This window comes from Anabrus simplex, chromosome 2, assembly GCF_040414725.1.
Source record: "Anabrus simplex isolate iqAnaSimp1 chromosome 2, ASM4041472v1, whole genome shotgun sequence".
In the NCBI taxonomy this organism is placed as follows: domain Eukaryota; kingdom Metazoa; phylum Arthropoda; class Insecta; order Orthoptera; family Tettigoniidae; genus Anabrus; species Anabrus simplex.
In genome coordinates, this window is record NC_090266.1 from 329,638,534 (window position 1) to 329,660,045 (window position 21,512).

General features: G+C 41.3%; 1 protein-coding gene across 1 annotated transcript in view; it reads left to right on the forward strand.

Annotated features, from left to right (window-relative positions):
* Nucleotides 1-11,447: 11,447 nt before the first annotated feature.
* Jwa (PRA1 family protein Jwa) overlaps nt 11,448-21,512 on the forward strand; it is an 84,850-nt gene continuing 74,785 nt past the window's right edge. Inside the window, exon 1 of the mRNA XM_067139063.2 lies at nt 11,448-11,699. Within this exon, the coding sequence (XP_066995164.1) occupies nt 11,509-11,699 (191 nt within the window). The 5' untranslated portion in view covers nt 11,448-11,508. The remainder of the gene's footprint in view (nt 11,700-21,512) is intronic.

Consider the following 21,512-nt stretch of genomic DNA (forward strand, 5'->3'; position numbering starts at 1 on the left):
AGTGACCTGAGAATTAGTGATTCTGTCATAAGAGCACGTGTATTTCTTTGTGAAGTTTTTGGGGTTATTTATGCCTTTTGCATTAAGTTGACATAAGTAAATAGTAGCGTGTGTCATCCCTTTATATCTTCTGTCAATATGAGTGGAAATATATGTGCTGCGTTTGGTTCCAATAACTATGAAGTGCAGAAGGATTCGCGGTTTTCCGTTTCCCTCGTGACAAGAAAATGTAAGTAAATACTGTGTTTGCATATACAGTAGAAAGAAACCAAGAGTTGACCAGAAAGGTCGGACATGGTTGCGAGTTTGAAGTTATAAAAGAACAACAATTCGTCAATAGAGATTAAACGAAAGTGTAAATAATCAAAAATGGTTGGAAAATTTCAAATAGGAAGAAACTAAGTGTTAACCAATAAAGGTCGGAATAGTTGCGAGTTTCAAGTTACGAAATAACATCAGTTGATCAATAAAGATTAAACTTAAGAGTAAACAATCAAAAATGGTTGAAAAACTTAAAATAAGAAGAAACCAAGTGTTGACCAATAAAGGTCGGATATAGTTATGAGTTTGAAATTACATAAAAACATTCGTCAATAGAGATTGAACGTAAGAGTAAATGTTAAAATATGGTTGAAAAGTGGAAACAGGAAGAAACCAAGTGTTGACCAATAAATGTTGGACATAGTTGCATGGTTGAAGTTACAACGAGGAGTAGAATTCATCAATTGAGATTAGTGGTAAGAGTAAAGAGTGCGTCGTAGTCGCAATGTTAAACATGTTAATAAGAAGAAGAACGTACATTATCAAGTATTCACGACAAGCTTCCTGATGAGTAATAACAGACACACAGTTTATAGCCCCAGTCTTAAAATAGCAATTAAAAGTTCAAACTTATGCATATCTTTTTCTTCGTGCAGACCTGTCAATGGCATGTATGAACAACTGGCTAAATGAACAAAAAGCTACATTTGCAAACTTTTTCTAACGTTTCTGACGACTCCTGCGCGCGAGGACAGTTAAAATAGGAAGAAACCAAGTGTTGACCCATAAAAGTTGTACATGGTTGCATGGTTGAAGTCACAACGAGAAGTACAATTCATCAGTAGAGATTAGTGATAGAGATATTATTATTATTATTATTATTATTATTATTATTATTATTATTATTATTATTATTATTATTATTATTATTATTATTATTATCATGCGAACACCCGCGGGAATTAATTCCAGTAGCAGATTATTTTTCTTATTGGGTATGCATGTTGAGCATTCAGTACGAAGGACGGTTGGATCCTCCAAATTGTTTTTATTTATTAGAGTGCGTGTAGGTATAAGCTAGGCCGATCTAAATATTCTAGATTTTGTATTTCCCATCTGGGTCTGGATTTGTATTCTTTATTGGGGAATTCTGATAATACGCGAACTCTTGCGGGACTAAAATCCGGCACCGCCTCATTTTTCCTTATTGTTCATGCGCGTTGAGAATGAACTTCGTATTCCCTGTCTTAGCAAATTAGATACTTCCAAGTCTAGTCAATTTGCTCGTGCAGTCACTTTTTTTTCCTCAGATGTGCTTACTAGGCTAAATGCAAAAACAATGAATTTTGTATTTCATGTATCAGCAAATACTTCCAAGTCTAGTCAAGTTGCTCGTGCAGTCAATTTTTTGCTGATATGTGCATACTAGTTTAAATGATAAAACAATGAACTTGTTATTTCATGTCTTAGCAAGTACTTCCAAGACTTATCAACATAGTGGTGCAGTCAAATTTGTACTGAAATGCACATCCTGTCGCGACTTCGCTTTAGCAGCAGTCTCACTCCGTACTAACAGTTCACACGTAGATTTCAGAGAATGGAGAGCTCGTCATTGATTTTTTCCTCTTATACACTTAAGCTCTTTAGTTCTGAGTCCAAGAGCTCCAGGTACGAATCCAAGTTGGGGTTGGGGATTTTTAATCTCCTGCAGCTCAATTGTTAGGTATTTCGAATTAAACAATAGCACTTAAGCTGTATGTGTCCAAGTGAGTTCCATGCTCGAATGTCAGTTCTGTCGGTGATTTCTTTAATTTATTTTAGCTCTAAAGCCAGGTGTTTCAATTAAACGCATAAGCAATTAACGTACGGTTATGCTTGTTTGCTACCCAAGTGGGGGAGCTACGGGTTCCAATCCTAGTCCGATCGGCGATTTTTTAAATTTCTTGTTGTTTGAAGGTTGGGCGTGTTTGAATGTATCGCACAAATATCTACTTAGCATGATACTCAACAGTCCAAAGGGAAGAGCCCTGGATTCCATTCCCTGTCATGAGTAGCGCGAATACTTTTTCGGTTATGAACACAAAGTTTTAATCTCTAAGTGATGTCAAAAATATCGTAAGCTACTAGAAGTCTCTAGAGTTCAAACTTATAAGCATGAAGTGTTAAAATAAAAAATTCAGTGTTCCAAAAATTAAAAGCCAACAGCGCGTGACACATCAGTTCACACGCTAGCTTATTGGACTCCGCAGTCGCTAAGCTTCGAGCTTCAAAAACGTTTCCCAATATTACACCCGTATAATAAAGCATATGTAATATATTTTACACCATCTCCCTAGTCCCATGTGTAGCCACCATATTGTTTCAAGATTAGCTTCCACCAATCTCAGCATCAAAGACCCCAAAGTTACCCTGGACTATGTCTCATCTTGTCCAGTTAGGTTAAGTCTGGGATCGAATCTCAAACTTGACTCTGTAGCGCTGCTGTAAGGTTAAGCCCGGCGTCACCTGCGTGCCCGTGAGATTAACCTTGGAGTCGAATCCACGCCGGTAAGCGTAAGCTTACACTCATGGCCATCATCACGTTAGCAGTTGGTTCCAGCTTGCACTTTCTGGTATCAAACTTGGGTCTATAAGGTTAACGACCTTATGCCTGGGGTCGAACCTGTGTCCTGTGAGGTTAAGCCTGTACACGTAGCCAGCGTAAGGTCTTGAGTAGGGAGCAGTGGTGATTCAAAGCCACCTCGTCAACATTTTTCTACTGAGTCAGGATCCGAGGTCATTGAGCCCGGGGTCATGGACCTTGACCGGGTCACGTGACCGTGACGTCATCACCGCGTGTTCTTGTTTGTAAACAAAGCCACGTAATTGGCCACGTGTTTTTGACAGCTGTCAAGACGACAGCTGTCATCTTGACGGACCCTAACCTCACTTTTAAAGACAACAGAACACCGCTAACCTCACTGTTGCCATCTTGAACTGGCTAAACCTCATTGCTGCCACCTTATGCACGTAGTGGCGCGGAATTTTAAATCCACATGCTTTTTGGCTCTTAACAACGGACTCTAACCTCAGTTTTCCGGACAACAGAACATCGCTAACCTCACTGCTACAATCTTGACGGGGCTAAGCCTCATTGCTGCTACCTTATGCACATAGGGGAGCGGAATTTAAAATCCAAGTGCTTTTTGACAGCTGTCAAGAAGACAGCAGCCATCTTCAACCACGTGGGCGCGGAATTTAAAATCCACGTGCTTTTGACAGTTGTCAGGTCGTAACCACGTGGATTTTAAACAAGTGAACGTGGATAACCTCAGTGCTACCATCTGAACGGGTCCTAACCTCACTGTTCCCACCTTAATCACATAGAGGGCGCGGAATTTAAAATCCAAGTGCTTTTTAACAGGCGACAGGTACTAACCACGTGCACTTGTTTTGAGCGTGGCTAACCTCAGTGCTACCATCTTGACAGCGACAAACCTCACTGCTACCATCTTAACTATGTAGGGAGCGCGGAATTTAAATCATCATAACAGGACTTAGCCACGCTACGGAATATTTTTGAACGAATCTAAACCCAGGGAGTCTAACCTCAGAGTGTTAAGGCTAGCTGCCCTTCTCGACATAACCCTTCCCGTTACTATATTGGACGGGTCTAAGTTTTAAGGCAAGCTGCCCTTCTAGTCAAGACCCTTCCCGACACAGTTGTCATGCAAGCTGCCCTTCTCGACAAGATCCTTCCCGTTATAGTTTTATGCAAGCTGCCCTTCTCGACGTGACCCTTCCCTTCATAGTTTTAAAGCAAGCTGCCTTTCTCGACATGGTCCGTTCCCAACACCATTTTGGAGAGATGATTAAGCAAGCTGCCCTTCGGGACATAGTTCTTTCCCGACACAATTTTTGAAAATGTAACAGCTGTTAAGATAACAGCTTCCTCCTCCTCCTCCTCCGACGGGGACATAGCCGTGATCCCCCTCCTCCGCCTCACAGGTCTGCTACGTTCCTCCTCCTCCTCCTCACAGTTTTACGGACAGATACCCTTCCCCCGCGAAAGCTTTACATCAACATCCGAGAAGACAGAGCATGTTCAATTATGTTTCAGAGGGCATGGAACATATTGTTTTTATCTTGCAGTAAAGAAATACAACCTGCGTCAGAAAAGTTCGGTGAATGATCTCCTATTTTTACACTGTGCCCGTTCGGACGATGCGCTTGCGCATACGCATTGCGAGACATGACACCAAGTGTCCCCTATCGGTCAACTCAACACAGTTAAACGGAGTTGAACGCTGCAACACATCGCACGGAGTCAGTGTGAGGACTCCTGTCATTGCACAATGGAGTGCCAAACGGAGCAACGCGTTAACATGAAGTTTTGCATCCAACTAGGCAAAACAGCAACGGAAACACACGTAATGTTATTGCAAGTTTACCATGCTCAAGCAGTGAGTAAAAAGTGCGTTTTTGACTGGTTTAAACGCTTTCGATATGGAAAGGAAGGTATTGAGGTCTAGGCGCGTTCGGGTCGACCAACCACAAGCACATCTCCAGACAACATCGAACGAGTGCGACAGATGCTTGCGAATGATCGGCGACTGTCCTTACGAATGATAGCAGATGAAGTGGGTGTAGGCAAGGACAGTGTAAGGACCATTGTTCACGAACATTTGAAAAAGCGGAAGATTTGTGCCTAGTTTGTACCGCACAAGCTGACAGACGAGCAGAAGCAAACTCGGATGGAGATTTCATTGACGTTTGTGACCAAAATCCGAAGATGTTGAAAACCATCATTACAGAAAACGAGTGGGTGGTGCTACCAGTATGATCCGGAGACCAAGAGACAGCCAATGGCAAGATGTTCAGCGTCTTCTCCACCTACAAAGAAAAATAGGCGCACAAAATCCAAGATTAAAACAATGCTGATCGCGTTTCTCGATAGCAATGGTGTCATTCATCATGAATTTGTACCCCAGGGTACAACTGTCAACGCGGAATTCTACGAGGAAGTTTCGAAACGCGTCAGACTGATTCGGCCTGAACTGTACCGGAGTGGACAGTGGATGCTCCTCGATGACAATGCCCGTCCGCACACCACGATCCGCGTGACCCAATTTCTCGCTGAACGCCAGGTGACTGTTCTTCCACATCATCCATATTCTCCGGATTTGCCGCCGGAATATTTTTTGTTCCCCCGTCTTAAATTAGCCCTGAAAGGCCACCAGTTCGACAGTGTAGCAGGTATCCAACAACGCGTGACAAGGGATCTCCGCGGGATTCTAAAGATGCGTTTGCTGCCAGCTTCCAGCAGCTTTACAGTCGATGTCAAAAGTGTGTTGTAGCTAACGGAGATTACTCTGAAGGCCAGTAAAGGAGTTTTGTGTGTAACTGACGTTGTTTTTATTTCATGAGACCATTCACCGAACTTTCGTCCGGCTCCATGGCTAAATGGTTAGCGTGTTGGCCTTTGGTCACAGGGGTCCCGGGTTCGATTCCCGGCAGGGTCGGGAATTTTAACCATCATTGGTTAATTTCGCAGGCACAGGGGCTGGGTGTATGTGTCTTCTTCATCATAATTTCATCCTCATCACGACGCGCAGAGGTCGCCTACGGGAGTCAAGTCAAGAAACCTGCGCCTGGCGAGCCGGACGTGTCCTCGTACACTCCCGGCACTAAAAGCCATACGCCATTTCATTTTATCGAACTTTTCGGACACAGGTTGTAAATAGAGGAAAAGATGCGGTCCACTACCAAGAGCATCAACTTTTTATAATAATAATGTTATTTGTTTTACGTCCAACTAACAATTCTTTTACGGTTTCCGGAGACGCCGAGGTGCCGGAATTTAGTCCCGCAGGAGTTCTTTTACGTGCCAGTAAATCTACCGACACGAGGCTGACGTATTTGAGCACCTTCAAATACCACCGGACTGAGCCAGGATCGAACCTGCCAAGTTGGGGTCAGAAGGCCAGCACCTTAACCGTCTGAGCCACTCAGCCCGGCAGCATCAAATTTTTTGTGTGTGTTTAGAATATAGACTGTTGTTATCTTACTGTAAAAATTTGAATAGTCAGCATACAATCCCTATCGTGTTATGAAAACTTCATAGTAGGAGGGCGCACGAAGAGAAAAAGTCACGCAGGCAGATAATGACGATTGCGTAGAATAAAAGATCATGATTCGAAATCAGATCTTTTTCTTTGTTCAGCTTTAGAATAATGTATACATCACATGGATTTCGAGCCTTGAAAAAATATCGTAGATTCAAACCCTGTTTTCTCAGTTTACCGTCAAAATATAACAAATCTCTAATACATGAAGTCTGTAAGGAGAATAAAAATACCTCATTCCTTATTTTGCTAAAAGAATTACATACATGGAACAGAACACTGCAAATGCTGTGAGGTAGTCCCTTACACAGTTAAATGTTGAATAGCATTGTGAGGTTAGAATAAGCCTTATGAACCCATCCGACAAACAAATAACTATAAACAGCGTCCTCTCGCTTCGGAGAGGATTTTTTAGAATAATACTTACGCTGAATAGCACGAACGGCACCGGCCTTCTTGATGATACTTACTAGCTTCTAACGCAAGACAATACGATCTTCTGCTGGGCACATAACCCAATGCTGAGACTGTATTTTCTATCGATATTCGTTTTAAAATTTAAAAACATCTCAATATAACATAAACAGCCTATACTTACACACAGAGAGAGAATAGAATATACTTACGCTGAATTGCTTGACGGCGCTGTCTTTCTTGTTGTAAGAAAACTGGTTCAATCCTGGTTTCAGCTTGATCAATCATAAGTTAACAACAGACAATACATGTTAACAAACCGAACACACGCAAAAATAAGCAGGACAAGCAAATGCTGTATGTCTCCATCCGACAAGACAAAATATGTTGACAGCTTCAATCCTGTTACAGAGGACAGTTGTTATCTTACAGTAAAGATTTGAATAGGTCGCGTACATGTTCTGTAATCAACTAGGGAAAATTTTAAAATATGATTAACCATGTTGCCATCCAAATGCTGGGGAGGTATGCCTGAAAAAGATAAGGCCTATAGTAAATACCAAGAAAAATGGTAGTACTGTATGTTACAGAACCCGACAATATTGCTCCGTCATAATAATATTATTCGCATTTTTACGGATATTGAGGTGACATGGTAGGACTATATGACACGTCACTCCAATAATATCGATCCTGTCTTCTCGGTAAAATGATTAGCTATGTTACGAACCTTTCTCTACACACAATTACAAAGCCACTGTGAAAAAAGTCAGAATCACAGAAAGTTAAACTCTCTTTGAAGAAAACACAGCACATGTTTTTACAGCTTTTCGTACTTACCTTATTGAATTGATAAATGTAATCTGTACATTGAGATAATCTTATGCGTCTGCTTTGTCTTATTATGTGAATGCGCGCGGCTGCGTATCGCTCAAAGTTCATTATCTGTCATCATTTTTGCTGCACTGCAAGATTTTTGCCTGCACGTCGGTAGCTAAACCGAATGTGATCTTGCATACGAAGCACTTTTACACTTCTATGCAGAATTATAATGGGGGCTCCAACCAAACATCACCAAAACTTTAGTTTGTTGCTTCCACCTAAACAATAAAATAGCTAACAGGGAGTTAAATGTGTACATGGACAACCATAAATTGAGACATAATAGGTACCCTAAATATCTAGGAGTCACACTGGATAGAACACTGTCTTATAAACAACATCTCCCGAATGTCTCTGCCAAAGTAAGAACTCGCAACAGTATATAACATAAGCTGTGTGGAACTACTTGGGGATCTACAGCTGAAACTCTGAGATGTTCAGCTTTAGGGTTGGTGTACTCGACTGTTGAATACTGTGCTGCTGTTTGGCTGAATAGTGCCCACACAAACATCATAGATACCCAGGTGAACACTACAATGCGTCTCATCACTGGCACAATCAAATCTACGCCCACGCAGTGGCTACCAATGTTAAGTCATACCCCTCCTCCAGATCTCAGACGTAAAGATGCTCTCCTAAGAGAATTCAGTAAAATAGTGAATAACCCAGAACTCCCGATACATAATGACATCGGCGATGCGAATATTAATCGTCTGCGTTCGAGAAAACCACCAACTAGAGATGCCATGAACTTTTGGAACAGCAACTACCAAACTTCTGCTGAATGGCAGAAGAGACTCAACGACAAATACTGCCCGATAATGCCTTCTGTGAAGAGGACGCCGCCACCTGGTTTCAACCTCCCTCGTAGATTATGGTCCGCACTGAACAGGATCCGAACAAACCAAGGGAACTGTGCAGCCTTCCACTACAAGTGGAACAGAATCCCAATGCCTGAGTGTGACTGTGGCGCTATACAGCAGACAGTGAAGCACATCATCGAAGAATGCAGGACTAGAAAATACAATGGCAGTGCTAGTGTCTTTGCTTTTGCGACTCCAGAGGCTAAAGACTATATAAACAATTTGGACATACGTATATAGCGTAGATCTTATAACAATAGGCGCTGTATCTCTAGCCGTACGCTAAATAAAAATAAATATAATGGGATATTTGGGGTTGAGATAATACTTTAATTTCGCGAAGGGGTCATGGCACAGGGGATGCTCAAGTTGAGAATAGTCGACTCTTACAACAGGTGTTTAAAACACTGAATGTTTGTTTGTAACATTTGAAGTTTATAGATTTAAGACACTTAATTGCCTACTGTAATGTTCACATCACTAGAATCGAACTGTAAACGTTGTATGACCGTTAAAGAGAAGTGCAATAAGATAAAAAAACACCTAGTCTCCGAGCTAATTTTATAACCCGCGGCCCTCTGATTGCCTTCTGAATGTTTGATTGTAACATTTGAAGTTTATAGATTTAAGACATTTAATTACCTACTGTAATGTTCACATCACTAAAATCGAACTGTAAACGTTGTATGACCGGATTTCTTTCTCAATATTGCGTATACGAAGAGAAGTGCAATGAGATAAAAACACCTAGTCTCCGAGCTAAACTTAGAACCCGAGGCCCTCTGATTGCCTACTATAATGTTCACATTACTAGAATCGAACGTTTTATGACCGGATGCTCTTCCTCAATATTGCGTGTACGAAGACGTCATGGGGTCAATGACTCCGGGGTCAATGACCTCGGGTGCTGACTCAGTAGAAAAAGTGCTGACGCTTGTATCGAGAACCGGCCTTGCTCCCCTACAGTCATGCGAGATTAAGGGCACGCTCTTAGCCAACCGCCCCAGTAAGGTCATGTGAGGTTAAGCATGTGTACCTAGTTATAGCACATTCCATGAGTTTAAGGCCTCTCCCAGGGAGGCGGAGGTGGACGACGAACCCGTGCAAAACCATCACTCCAAGCCCTAAGAATAATAATAGGAGATTTAAAATCTCTCCAACAAATGCGCTTCTAGTAGAAACGGCTGAAACTCCCCTTGAAATTAGAAGAAAACAACTATCGATAAAATACATAATGAACAAAATGGCAATACACAACTTCTCTCCTTCTTTTATGGCAAAATTATAATTATGATTAGAATATTACGAAAGTAAGTTACTTACGAAAACTAAAATGCAATCATCATTATGGGCCGTAACCAATGCTTTCCTTACTGAAACGAAATTTGTCAAACTAGAATTAATGTGCAATTTACATTACCGTACATATAAATTTATTTTTTGCCACAGATTATTAAATTGGCATACGACAAGATAGAACTATAGCTCAAAAGGGAGTAAAATTGTCATCAATAAAATATTTCTGGAAAATAGTATGAATCCTAATCTATGTCTAAATTTCTTCACAGACGAGTCCAAACATCAAAATCCACCCCCCGTAGGTGCAGCTTTCTGTTGTCTACAACTTTCGATCAGTACCGACAGTAAATATATTTTACCGAGCCTGTCGCCTATCTATAGAGCGGAATTATTTGCAATCCAACAATCCCTATTATTTATATAACAACACAATAGTAACACAGCGTCAATATGCATCGACTCACTTAGTGCATTAAATGCACTTTGAAATTGCGATAATAATAAGTGATATATTACAAAATATAAGTATATTCCATGAACTCAACACGAGAAACATAAATATAACCTTCACTTGCATTGCGGGACACGCGGGGATTAATGGCAACATACACACAGATAATTAACCAACAAAGCCGCAAATGGGTTTGAGATCAAATATTATATCGCTGTTCTACATACGGATGTATGGGAAGAACTCCAAACATTAACTAAAGAAGAAAGAATTAATAAATGGCGAAGGTCGGCCGACAAAATAGGACACCACCTACCGGTACATCGCATACACGACTCCATTTCGAAACGACTTTGGTTTACTACAGGAACGTATACGACACGGCACACCATGAATATCATACGTCTGCTTCTAAATCACGCACGTTTTAGAATCGTTTTAGAATCAAAATACGGGGTAACAACTTGTGTCAATGCAATGAAATAATAGGCAACAAAAATCACCTTATTTTTCAATGTCCATTATATGAATCTGAAAGAACCGTTTAATAAATTCTTTAAGAGCAGTAGGTTGGTATGTAATTACATTTAAATGTTTTTGTTTAGTATGTAATCCAATTTTCGAGATTGCAAAAGCAGTTACACAATATCTAGACGAGTGTAAAATTAGTATCTAATTGTAAAAAAATACGACTAACTTCACGAACGGTTCGAGAAGTTACTGTAAGGATCATCACGAGTTCCTGTGTCAGTGCTATCAAAGATTCTGGAGACTGGTCAGAGAGCTTCGGCTGAAACCAATCAAAAGCGAAGAAGAAGGAAAATGTCTAACGGTCTCTGCCATGACTTTTGAGTCACCTTGGCCGTCCCCGGCGTTCGTTTTTTCTTTGCCTTCTTCTGGTGGTTTAGGTGGTTTTTTCTTCGATTATTGCTCCTAATCTATTTCCAAAAATCCAGTACATTTTCTACTTTTTCTTCTAAGTTCATAACGTTTATGAATTCCTGAACCTTTCTCTTTTGTTTTGTCTTGTTTCATACATATACTTTTACAGTCACTCTATAATAATCATGTCTATTCGTCCTTACCACTAGGAGAACGTTTTACATGAAGAATACACGGGATTTCTCATATAATAGAATTTCTTAAACTCTCGGTTGTCGAGCGCTATCTGTCATTCTCCTGCCTAACCTCCTATACATTCTGTCAAGAGAAGTAGCAATTGCTGTTCTGGAAAATGGATAGGAAGAAAGCTGGCTTTGAAATTTGCCCGTTGAGAAGCTTGGATGATTTTCTTTTGGAATCTGCACGGTTCCAAATACCAAACGTGAAAGACCCTGACAAGTGGGCCAACCGAGTGATCCATAATCTTTTATATTATCAGACAAATTACTTCCTTTTAGGAGTAATAATATTTCTTACGGTTGGGTGAGTCATTACTATATATAAATATTATGGGGTTAATTGGGTATGCAGTCATAGTTGCAGAGTTGATATCAGTTGGTATGCTTTCATATCCGGCTTTATTTTTGATGCATCAGAGACTTTTTTTTAAAATAGCAAAGTTAAAGAGAATAATTTTGATTGAATATACCTGTCCAAAACTTGTTCCATATAACTATTTTACCTGATTTGGACATGAATTTACTGTAGACATTCGGAACTTGGGGTCGAAGATATTTTTCGTATAACTCTGCTCTCTGTCATATGATTACTACTCATGATTATTTGTAACAATTTGCCCATGTCATGTCTATAATTACTGAAGAGTTTTGTACAAGCAGTGCTTATCCCTTCTATAATATACAATGCCTCTTTTTTTCTTTTCTATTTTAACCCATGGCACAGCAGCCTATTCAGAGCCTTTGTCTGCCGGTATAACTGCTTCCCAGCCAGACGGTCTGGTGTGATATCACTGCTGTACATCTCTGAACAACATAGACTTACTGGTAAAGGTACACGCATTGTATTCACTGATGTGTAGTAAAAGAAAAATAATAAAGTGATTGGCTCGAGAAGGTGGCTGTAACATACTCATAAACGGTATTGTCGCTGCTGCTGGTTCAGCAATAACCCGGTCGCTATATGTGGACGATTTTGCTCTGTATTATAGCTCGCACAATGTGGCAGTCGCAGAGCGACAGTCACAGCAGGCTATTAGGAGAGTGGAACAGTGGACTTTAGAACATGGCTTTCGGTTTTTAACCGCAAAGACCTCTGTTGTACACTTTTGCCGGAAGCGCACTCTTCACTCCCATCCTGAGCTTTTCTTACCGGGCGAGTTGGCCGTGCGCGTAGAGGCGCGCGGCTGTGAGCTTGCATCCGGGAGATAGTAGGTTCAAGTCCCACTATCGGCAGCCCTGAAGATGGTTTTCCGTGGTTTCCCATTTTCACACCAGGCAAATGCTGGGGCTGTACCTTAATTAAGGCCACGGCCGCTTCCTTCCAACGCCTAGGCCTTTCCTATCCCATCGTCGCCATAAGACCTATCTGTGTCGGTGCGACGTAAAGCCCCTAGCAAAAAAAAATGAGCTTTTCTTAGGGATTGTTGCTCTTCCTGTAGTTGTCACTTATCGGTTTCTTGGGCTCCTTTTCGATAGCAAATTTTCGTGGGAGCCACACGTGCAGCAGTTAAAAGTGAAATGCACTAAGAAGTTGAATATTTTGAAGTTTCCTAGCGGTACTACTTGGGGGCAGACCACACGGTGCTCCTACGATTCTATAGGGTACGTATTTTATCCTGGTTAGACTATGGCAGTGCAACATATGGATCAGCAAGGCAAAACGTCCTTGCGGAACTGAATAGCATCCACCACAGTGGGGTTAGGTTGGCAACAGGAGCTCTTCGTACAAGCCCCATTGCTAGCCTGCTCGCAGAACCTGATGTGCCACCTTTACACCAGATGCGCCAGCAAATACTTTTGTTCTATGCTGCAAATTTGTGACAGATGCCACTTCACACAAGCTACCCTTGCGTATTCCGCAATGGAAACCGTCGGCTGTGCGCTGCTTATCCTCGAGCAGTGCAGCCGGTTGGAATACGCTTGGATAGTAGTCGCAGATTGTTTGATGTACCTTCGGTTCCCTGTCTTGTCAGACAACCAAGTGGGGTACCTCCGTGGATGATTCGACGATCTGAAATAATCCTGGGTCTGCACACTGGCCCAAAGGAAAACACGGACCCCTCGATTTATCGGAAGCTCTTCCTGTCTGTTGTTGGCCGGTGTCCAGATTCAGTCATCATTTACACGCATGGCTCAAGGGCAGAAATGGAAGTGGGCTATGCATTAGTTGTCGACAATAACAGGTTTCTTTTTCCTTTGCCAGAAATCTGTAGGGTGTACACAGCACACCTCTATGCTATCTGTGAAGCTCTGCGGTACACAGTGTCCGATGAACGCCGGCACTTTCTGCTGTGTACTAACTCCTTGAGCTCGCTACAATCTATTGATGCATGTTTCCCTCAGCACCCTCTTGTGAAGCGGATTCAGGACCTGCTGGCTGGGTGTTTGGATGCCGGCACCAGAATCACGTTTATGTGGCTCCCAAGCCTTATGGGTGTGGAGGGAAACGAGTTGGCTGATAAGGCTGCCAAGGGGGCTGTTACATTGCCCCCATTGCTTTACAATGTTCCAGCAAGTGATATTCGCTGTCAGCTGAGACATTTGGTTATGTCCCATTGGGAGATGGAATGGCTGGCCACTCCACTTGTAAATAAGCTGAGAGCGATAAAGGGAACAACGAAGGTATGAAGGACTTCCTTTCGGGCTTCTCTCAGGGAAGCACTGGTATTATGTCATCTTTGGATCAGCCACAGTATAGTAACACACTTCTGTTAACCGAAAAGAGAACCTCCGCTGGTATGTACATGCGGCGATCATCTTACCGTGGTACACATCCTTACGGAGTGCGTTGACCTAGCCAAACTGCGCGGTAGTCTAAAACTCCCGAGTACCGTCTCCCTCATCCTACGAGATGACGAGCAGTCGGCAGACCTCGTCATCAGTTTTATGAGGGCTAGTGGTTTTTTTATTGTACATAAACATAGTTTTATGTATTAGTCTTTATATTATTGTTTACTACATTTTATGAAATTGACTCTGTTTTAGTTTGTTTGTGTTTGTATATTTTAATGTGTTTTTTAAAATATTAATTTGCATGATATATTATTGCATTTTAAGGCAATGTCATATTCTACCATAATCTATCATCTATCATTTTGCCGAAAATAAGGCATTGCGAATTAGATCCACTGATTATTTTAAACTCACAATCATGGTTCATCATCATCATCTGTTTTAAATTCTAGTCAGATAATATATTTTAAAACTTTAATTATCATATATATCGTCCATCTCGTACCATTAGGGGTTGATGACCTTAGATGTTAGGCACCTTTAAACAACAAGCATCATCATCAACATTTACTGCAGGCTCGAATGTACAGGTTGCTGCCCACTTCATGACCGTATCGATGAATTCAATCAACAAATTATTAAACAAATTAATTTAAAACACTACCTAATCGATACTTTATTTCTTGCCTTTTGGCTGAATTATAAAAACATTATCTACAGGACATGTTTCGACCACTTAGTGCTCATCTTCAGCTGTCTTTAAATAGCTTAGATGAAATAACAATGTCAGTTATTTAAAACAGAAATGTGAACGTATCAATTGTGTTAAAATATATATGGTTGATTTATCAGAAAGTCGTAGAAAAGAAGATGGGACTTCTTGTAGGAGACGTTGCTACTGATAAAATGTTGAGGTGTCAAAACTAGCTGATGTCGATTTTTAGCTATATTGGTACGTAATCAATTGGCTCCAAAAGACGGTCAAGTGGGAATTATTATCCCTGTTGAAATATTTGTTTGAAGAAATTATAGAGTTTTACTCGTACGGTGCATGTTAAGTACGTCGGACTGTTCCAGCAACGCTGGCGTTGATTTTGCTGTCTTCTTATCTTGAACTCAAGTTATGGGAGTGGAACAAATATTCCCCCTTGGATGATTGTGCTTTTGCACTCAAGGCCGTCATAGTCCTAATGGTGCATAAGAAAAGGATGTTATACTATAACATTTTATGACATTGTTCAACATTTTACTCTGTAGTTTTTAAGATTAGAAAGATCCCATATCCAATAATTTTAACATTGAGCTAGGCTGATGATGCCCGTAAAAAGGGTGAAACATGTACTTATGACTTAAGTATTATGTATAAATTTTAACCATATGAAATAGTGGATTGTATTGTATTGTATTGAACAGGTGGATCCATAAATATTATTATAATATTTTTTATATACGTCATCTTCAATACGGAACCAAAATGAGAATAGTTAGTTGTAAATCAAGACTGGGTCTCGACAAATAAGGACGAAATAAAGCTTCTTATGGGCATACTCCTGCCACAGGGGATTGTGCAGAAACCAAAATTAGGACATATTTCTCGCAATTGCTTGTTGACCACACCTATTTTCTATGAGCTGATGACAGAAAAGAGATTTTTTTTCTCTACACCTTTTTACGTTTCTCTGACAATGAAGCATATAATGGCCAAATTCCTCCCAAAATATACAAGATAAAGCCAGTATTTGACCACCTGGTAGCAAAATTTTCAGAAGTATCGATTGACAAGGACCTCGTGTTATGAAAAGTGTGGTTAGGGTGGAAAGTTTACATACAAAGAAAACAATCGCGTTTTGGAATGGAATAATACAAATTATGCAAAGCCAGGACAGGGTATGTAACATGATCTGCTTCTTTGTGTGTCATAATGAACAGCTGTAAAAGACATAACACTGTGAAAACTGTAAATACTGCAAATATTACCTGTAGTGTAGTGTGATATACCGGTAGTCAATGTGTGTCACCTATGAATTGTAGGTTTATAAACTAGATCCCTCAAAAGCATTAACCAACATGAAAGGAAATTTTGTATTATAATTTATTCCATTCTAAATCTCTGAAGTAGCCTACATGTAAACTTTGTAAATGTACAATTTACATGTACAAAAACATTTTCAGGCAGAGATTGCTTGTAAATTGCTTAAAATATTTGGGTATAAGTTACTGTATTTAAATAAAAACCAGATCTTTGGTATTATGAAGAAACAGGATCTGTATCAGAGTGTGACAACACTTAGCACATTCTTGTACGAAGTATTGAAAAATTAAAATAGTAGGATTTTTCAACAATTAAATGCACTATGTTCATAGTTCATTTTAGTCCAAGGTAGTTTTTAACACGCTGGCTGCCAGAGCGGTACATTGTACCGCTGAGTGTGTGTCTCACGAGGCCACGGCGGTACAAAGTACCGCTGACAGGTGTTGCTATTTGACTTTCCCTGCCGGGCCGGCGGACCGCTGAGCCGTTGAATTCGCTATGCTAGCGTACCGCTATGGCCTCGGAGCAAATCCTGGCGTGCTTGGTTTCCAAAATATAGTCTTTATTTTTTTTATTAATCCAACCTCCTTTTATTGGCAATATTTGAGTATTTGTCCAATCAGTTTAGCAATGCGCTTAGGTATGCCGGGTTAGCTAACTCGCAAGCTCAAGATTTAGGAGATCGTGGGCGTGAATACTACTGTCGGGAAACCTGGTTATGGATTTCTGTGATTTCCCATTTTCACCCCAAGCTTATGCTTACCTAATCAATAGGCCTTCCAAATTGTTGCACCCATACCTGAGCTGATTTCTACGGTTATCGCAATAAATATAGCGTAAAAATGAGCGTATTTGTATTTTCTAAATTGACAACATAGCAAAATTTTACATTACCGTTGAGCATTTGGCGAGGATTAAACAGGAAATAAATATATTTCAAATTTAATTTGGTGAAGAGTTTTTTATGTTGCAGAACGCAATAGATCAGTTTGACATGGACACTACCTGCCGAAGATCTCATACTGAAGGGCTAGCGTCATTATCTTCCGAGTTCGAGAAGAAAACGGTTTCATTTTTATAACTAACCTCTCCGTTCACTGGTAAAATAACTTAGAAATATCTCGCAAGTATTTCACACACACCGTACTGTAAAAGAATGAGTGCCTTGCGATTGTAGTCCTAAGCGCTAGTAAACAAATCGTGGCACGCTCTGTTATCTACAATGTGTACTATCAAGCGATGCAAGCTTCTGGTACCGCTAGACTGTACCGCTCTGGCCGTCTAGGCAAGACCATGTAGAGAACTTTTCTGTGGGGCCACGGCGGTACCTCGGGGTGCTGAGAATTTTTATTTTATTTCGTACGTGCATTGAACACTTCAGTGAAATATCACTTCGAACTTTGCTTTACTGCTTATCTACTACATGTATAGTAGAAAAAATGCTTTGGCCACCGGGACATTTCTTGCTATGTGTCCTGGCAGTCAACGTGTTAAGCAAGTAATTAAATATTTTCTTCAATCAGGAAAATCGCTCCCCACCTTGGAGTGAGCCGGAGTGTACCAAGCTTCCCACTTAAGGAGGGGTTTAGTGAATCAATGCCGACATCTTGGAAGAGCTCTCCTCAAGAATATTTGGCTACAAAGTCTTCCCCTACGAGTGCTGGGATAAAGACTTTCCCATTCAGGGCTGGAAGACCTTGCAGCCCCCCTACCAGTGCCCAGAACAATAAGCAGCAGGAGAAGGGGAAGGCACAGTAAATAGTCTGAGTAAAAGCTTTCTCCAAGCTAACCGGGCGTGGTCACCGCATCCCCAAAGAAACCGGACAAACCACCTGCCAGACCTTCTCCAAATATTAGGGAAAGAGTGAGCAAGAGGTCTCGATGCCCTCCTACTCAATCCCATTCTGGGGAAATTTCTCTCAGGAAGAAGGCACACCATTCCTGATCAGATAGATCGCCATCCATGGAGTGTTCAGTCACTGTCTCTCTCTCATCTGAAGATAAAATGGAGGCTGAACCACTCATCGTGGATGGTGATGATGATGGCGGAGACTGGCAGATAAGTAGAGGGAAGAAGGACAAGCAGTTGTCCTAGTTTCATTGCACTATTCATCTACACAATGGCACTATTGCAATGGAACTGCAATAGTTATAAATGTTGCCTAGCGAGTTACATCATTTGATATCCGTCATTGCAGCCTACAGGAATCTAATCTGAGGCCTGGATATAACACGACTATGATAGGATTTTGTCTCGGTTCCAAGGACCAAGTAGCTGTGAATGTCTTGGCACTGGGGCCATCTGTACCCTAGTCCATTCAGACATCTTCATTGAAGATGTACCACTACTAATGCAGTTGGACACAGTTGCAATTCATGCTCCATTGGATGTAATTAAACGGTGTGCAACGTGTACTTTCCACTGGACTACAATCTGAACTTGCATGAACTCCAAGACATGATTGCTCTTGCTTGGAGACGTAAATGCCCGTTACACCTTCTGGGGTTCTGTCATCCTGCACTAGGTGGAGGCTTGATGAGCAATTGATCAACCAGTTTGATCTTTGTGTGCTCAGCACGGGAACCTATTCACTTCAGTAGTGTACATGGCACATTCTCCCACCTGGATGTCACCTTATGCAGGCGTGCGCTAGTTCCCTTGTTATGGTGGCAAGCACATAATGACCTCTGTGATAGTGACCCTTTCCTGATATTTCTCCTGCTCTTGAATCAGACAGTCTATAGCACTGAAGTGCTGGTTACTTCGAAGGGCTAATTGGCCAGAGTTCACAAAACGTGCAGTGATGGCCGAAGAAGTGCTGGATCTGTTGACAACCACATTTCTTAAATTACAACTGGTATTCTGACTGCTGCAGAGGAGACAATACCTTCTTCATCTGGCACCCCTTGCCAGAAACGAGTACCATGGTGGACTGACAAAATTGCAGTAGCCATACGTTATCGCCAACAAGCTTTTATGCATTCTCGTCAGAACCCTATTGCGTTCAAGCACCTTTGCGCCAAAGCATGTTTCTTGATTCGAGAGAGTAAGAAAGCTACTTGGGAAAAGTACGTCTCTTCCATGACGGCACATACTCGGTCATCACAAGTGTGGACCAAACTCCACTGTATTGTTGGAGTCCAGAACACTCCCTCTGTCCCCAGAATCTCCAGTAATGGGGACATAGTTATGACTACTGCAGCCATTGTAGATATGTCCAGTTCTGCATGTGCATTTCTGCCTCTCAAGTGCAAGGTGGAGGCTCATCACCTCCCTTTTATGGAGTGGGAATCGCAGAGTGCACTCGTGCTATGTAGGGACACTGCTCCTGGACCAGACAAAATCGACAATCAAATGCTCAAACATTTGAGTGACCGATGTCTCGAAGGCGTGAAGGAATTGTAATACCAGTTCCCAAGCCAGGTAAAGATCCAAAGTTTGTGGATAGTTACAGGCCAGTATGCCTCAGGAATGGTGAACTGGCAACTTGTGTGGGCCAGTATGGTTTTTCGCTCTTAACAGTTGGCCACCAATCATCTGGTAAGAATGGAGAGCACCATCCAGAATGTCTTTCTCTGGAAGGAAAAAATAGTTGCCATGTTTTTTGAACTGGAAAAAGTTTACTACACTACCTGGCGGTATGGAATAATCTCCACACTACACCAGTGGGGATTTCAGGATAATTTACATATGTTTATTGAGAACTTCATGTCCCTCAATTTCTTTAGAGTCTGAGTAAGGAATGCTTTTTGTCAGTATTATGTTCATCAAAATGGAGCACCACAGGGAACTGTACTGAGAGTCATGCTGTTCACAACTACCATCCATAGTTGTCGCTGCTGGGCCTGCAGTCGTTCCATCCCTGTATGTAGAGGATTTAGGATGGCGTTTGCTGAGAGACAGCTACAGTAAGCTATGAACAGAGTTGACAGATGGCCATGCAACATGGTTTTCAATTTTCAGCAGCAAAAACCTCAGTTGTACACTTCTTTCAACGTCGGATTGTGCATCCTGGCCCAGTACCCACTTGTGAAACAATGTCTTACCAGTGGTAGACACCTGCAGGTTCCTGGGTCTCCATTTTGATAAACTACTAATGACATCCGTCAGTTGAAGGTTGCCTGAATGAAGAGAATATGCTTCAGTTTCTCAGCAGCACCTCCTGGGGGGCTGACCATGCAGTGCTGTTACGTTTTTACATGGCCACGATACTACGGTAGTGCGGATTATGGTCAAGATATACACTGAAAATTTTAGATAGCATTCACTATTGTGGAGTTTGGCTGGCTACCTAAGCTTTCCGTACTAGCCCCATCGAGAGTTCCATCTTTACAAAGAACACGGCAGCAGATACTGGTCACGTTCACTCCCAAAATTCATGAAATGCTGCTGTGGCTGTTACAATTTTATTTTTGGCACGAAACACTTCTTTAGAAACTCTCGGACTGAAAGTTTCATTTGCCTCCTATAGTGCAATGAATAATTTTGGAAAACAAAGTACGCATAATTGTGTAAAAATGGGTGGGCTCACTAACTGATTGAACAACTTTTTCTGTATGCTTCTTGGCAACAAATGATAAAGTCCTTTCCGCTTTCATTTTGTACACAAAGTTGATCTGCATTATATATATTGAAAAAGGGGTGTAGTCTAAAAATCGCTCTGCAGCTGCTCCCACAAATTTCTTCTTTAATTTTCCTCTCCTTGCAAATACTTACGGGATACAAATTTCATGATTTTTCTACTTTTTATTCTGTACTTTTTCTCGAAGCGACTTACCCAACCAGTAGACGCGCTGAAATTACTTTGTCCCATTAAAAAGGCCCACAGTCACAGGTCTTCAACGCAAACATTCCACTTCAATAATCTTGCTTCTGCAAAGCGAGATTTTTTTTTTTTACACATCAGTTTCCTTTGTCCAACAGGACCTACTGATGAAGATTCTAATTGGATGTTCCAAATGTACAGTTGTCGCAATGATGTCACCATACAACAATTTTTGCAAAAGCTGCTTCTTACTCCCCCATTTAACCATAAATGTACAGCTTTCCCCTTGTATGCAAGATCTACAGCATGTTTCACTTCTGTGTACTGGAAGCATAGGATGAACTGGTAGATTTGTTAGGTGACTGCAGTATCGCTTCAGTGGATTTATGGGAATCAGACTCAGGGCTCAAACTCTGATCCGTAACATCTCATGTGTGCTGCCTTCTGTTTCAGATAATTCAGATTAGGTGTTGCTGCTCCCACTGTCACTTTCGCTACTGTACCACTATTTCTCTCTTTGCTCCGTCTAATGATGGAATATATGATGTATTGAATAGGAGGATACCCTCATTTTTCGCCATTGTAA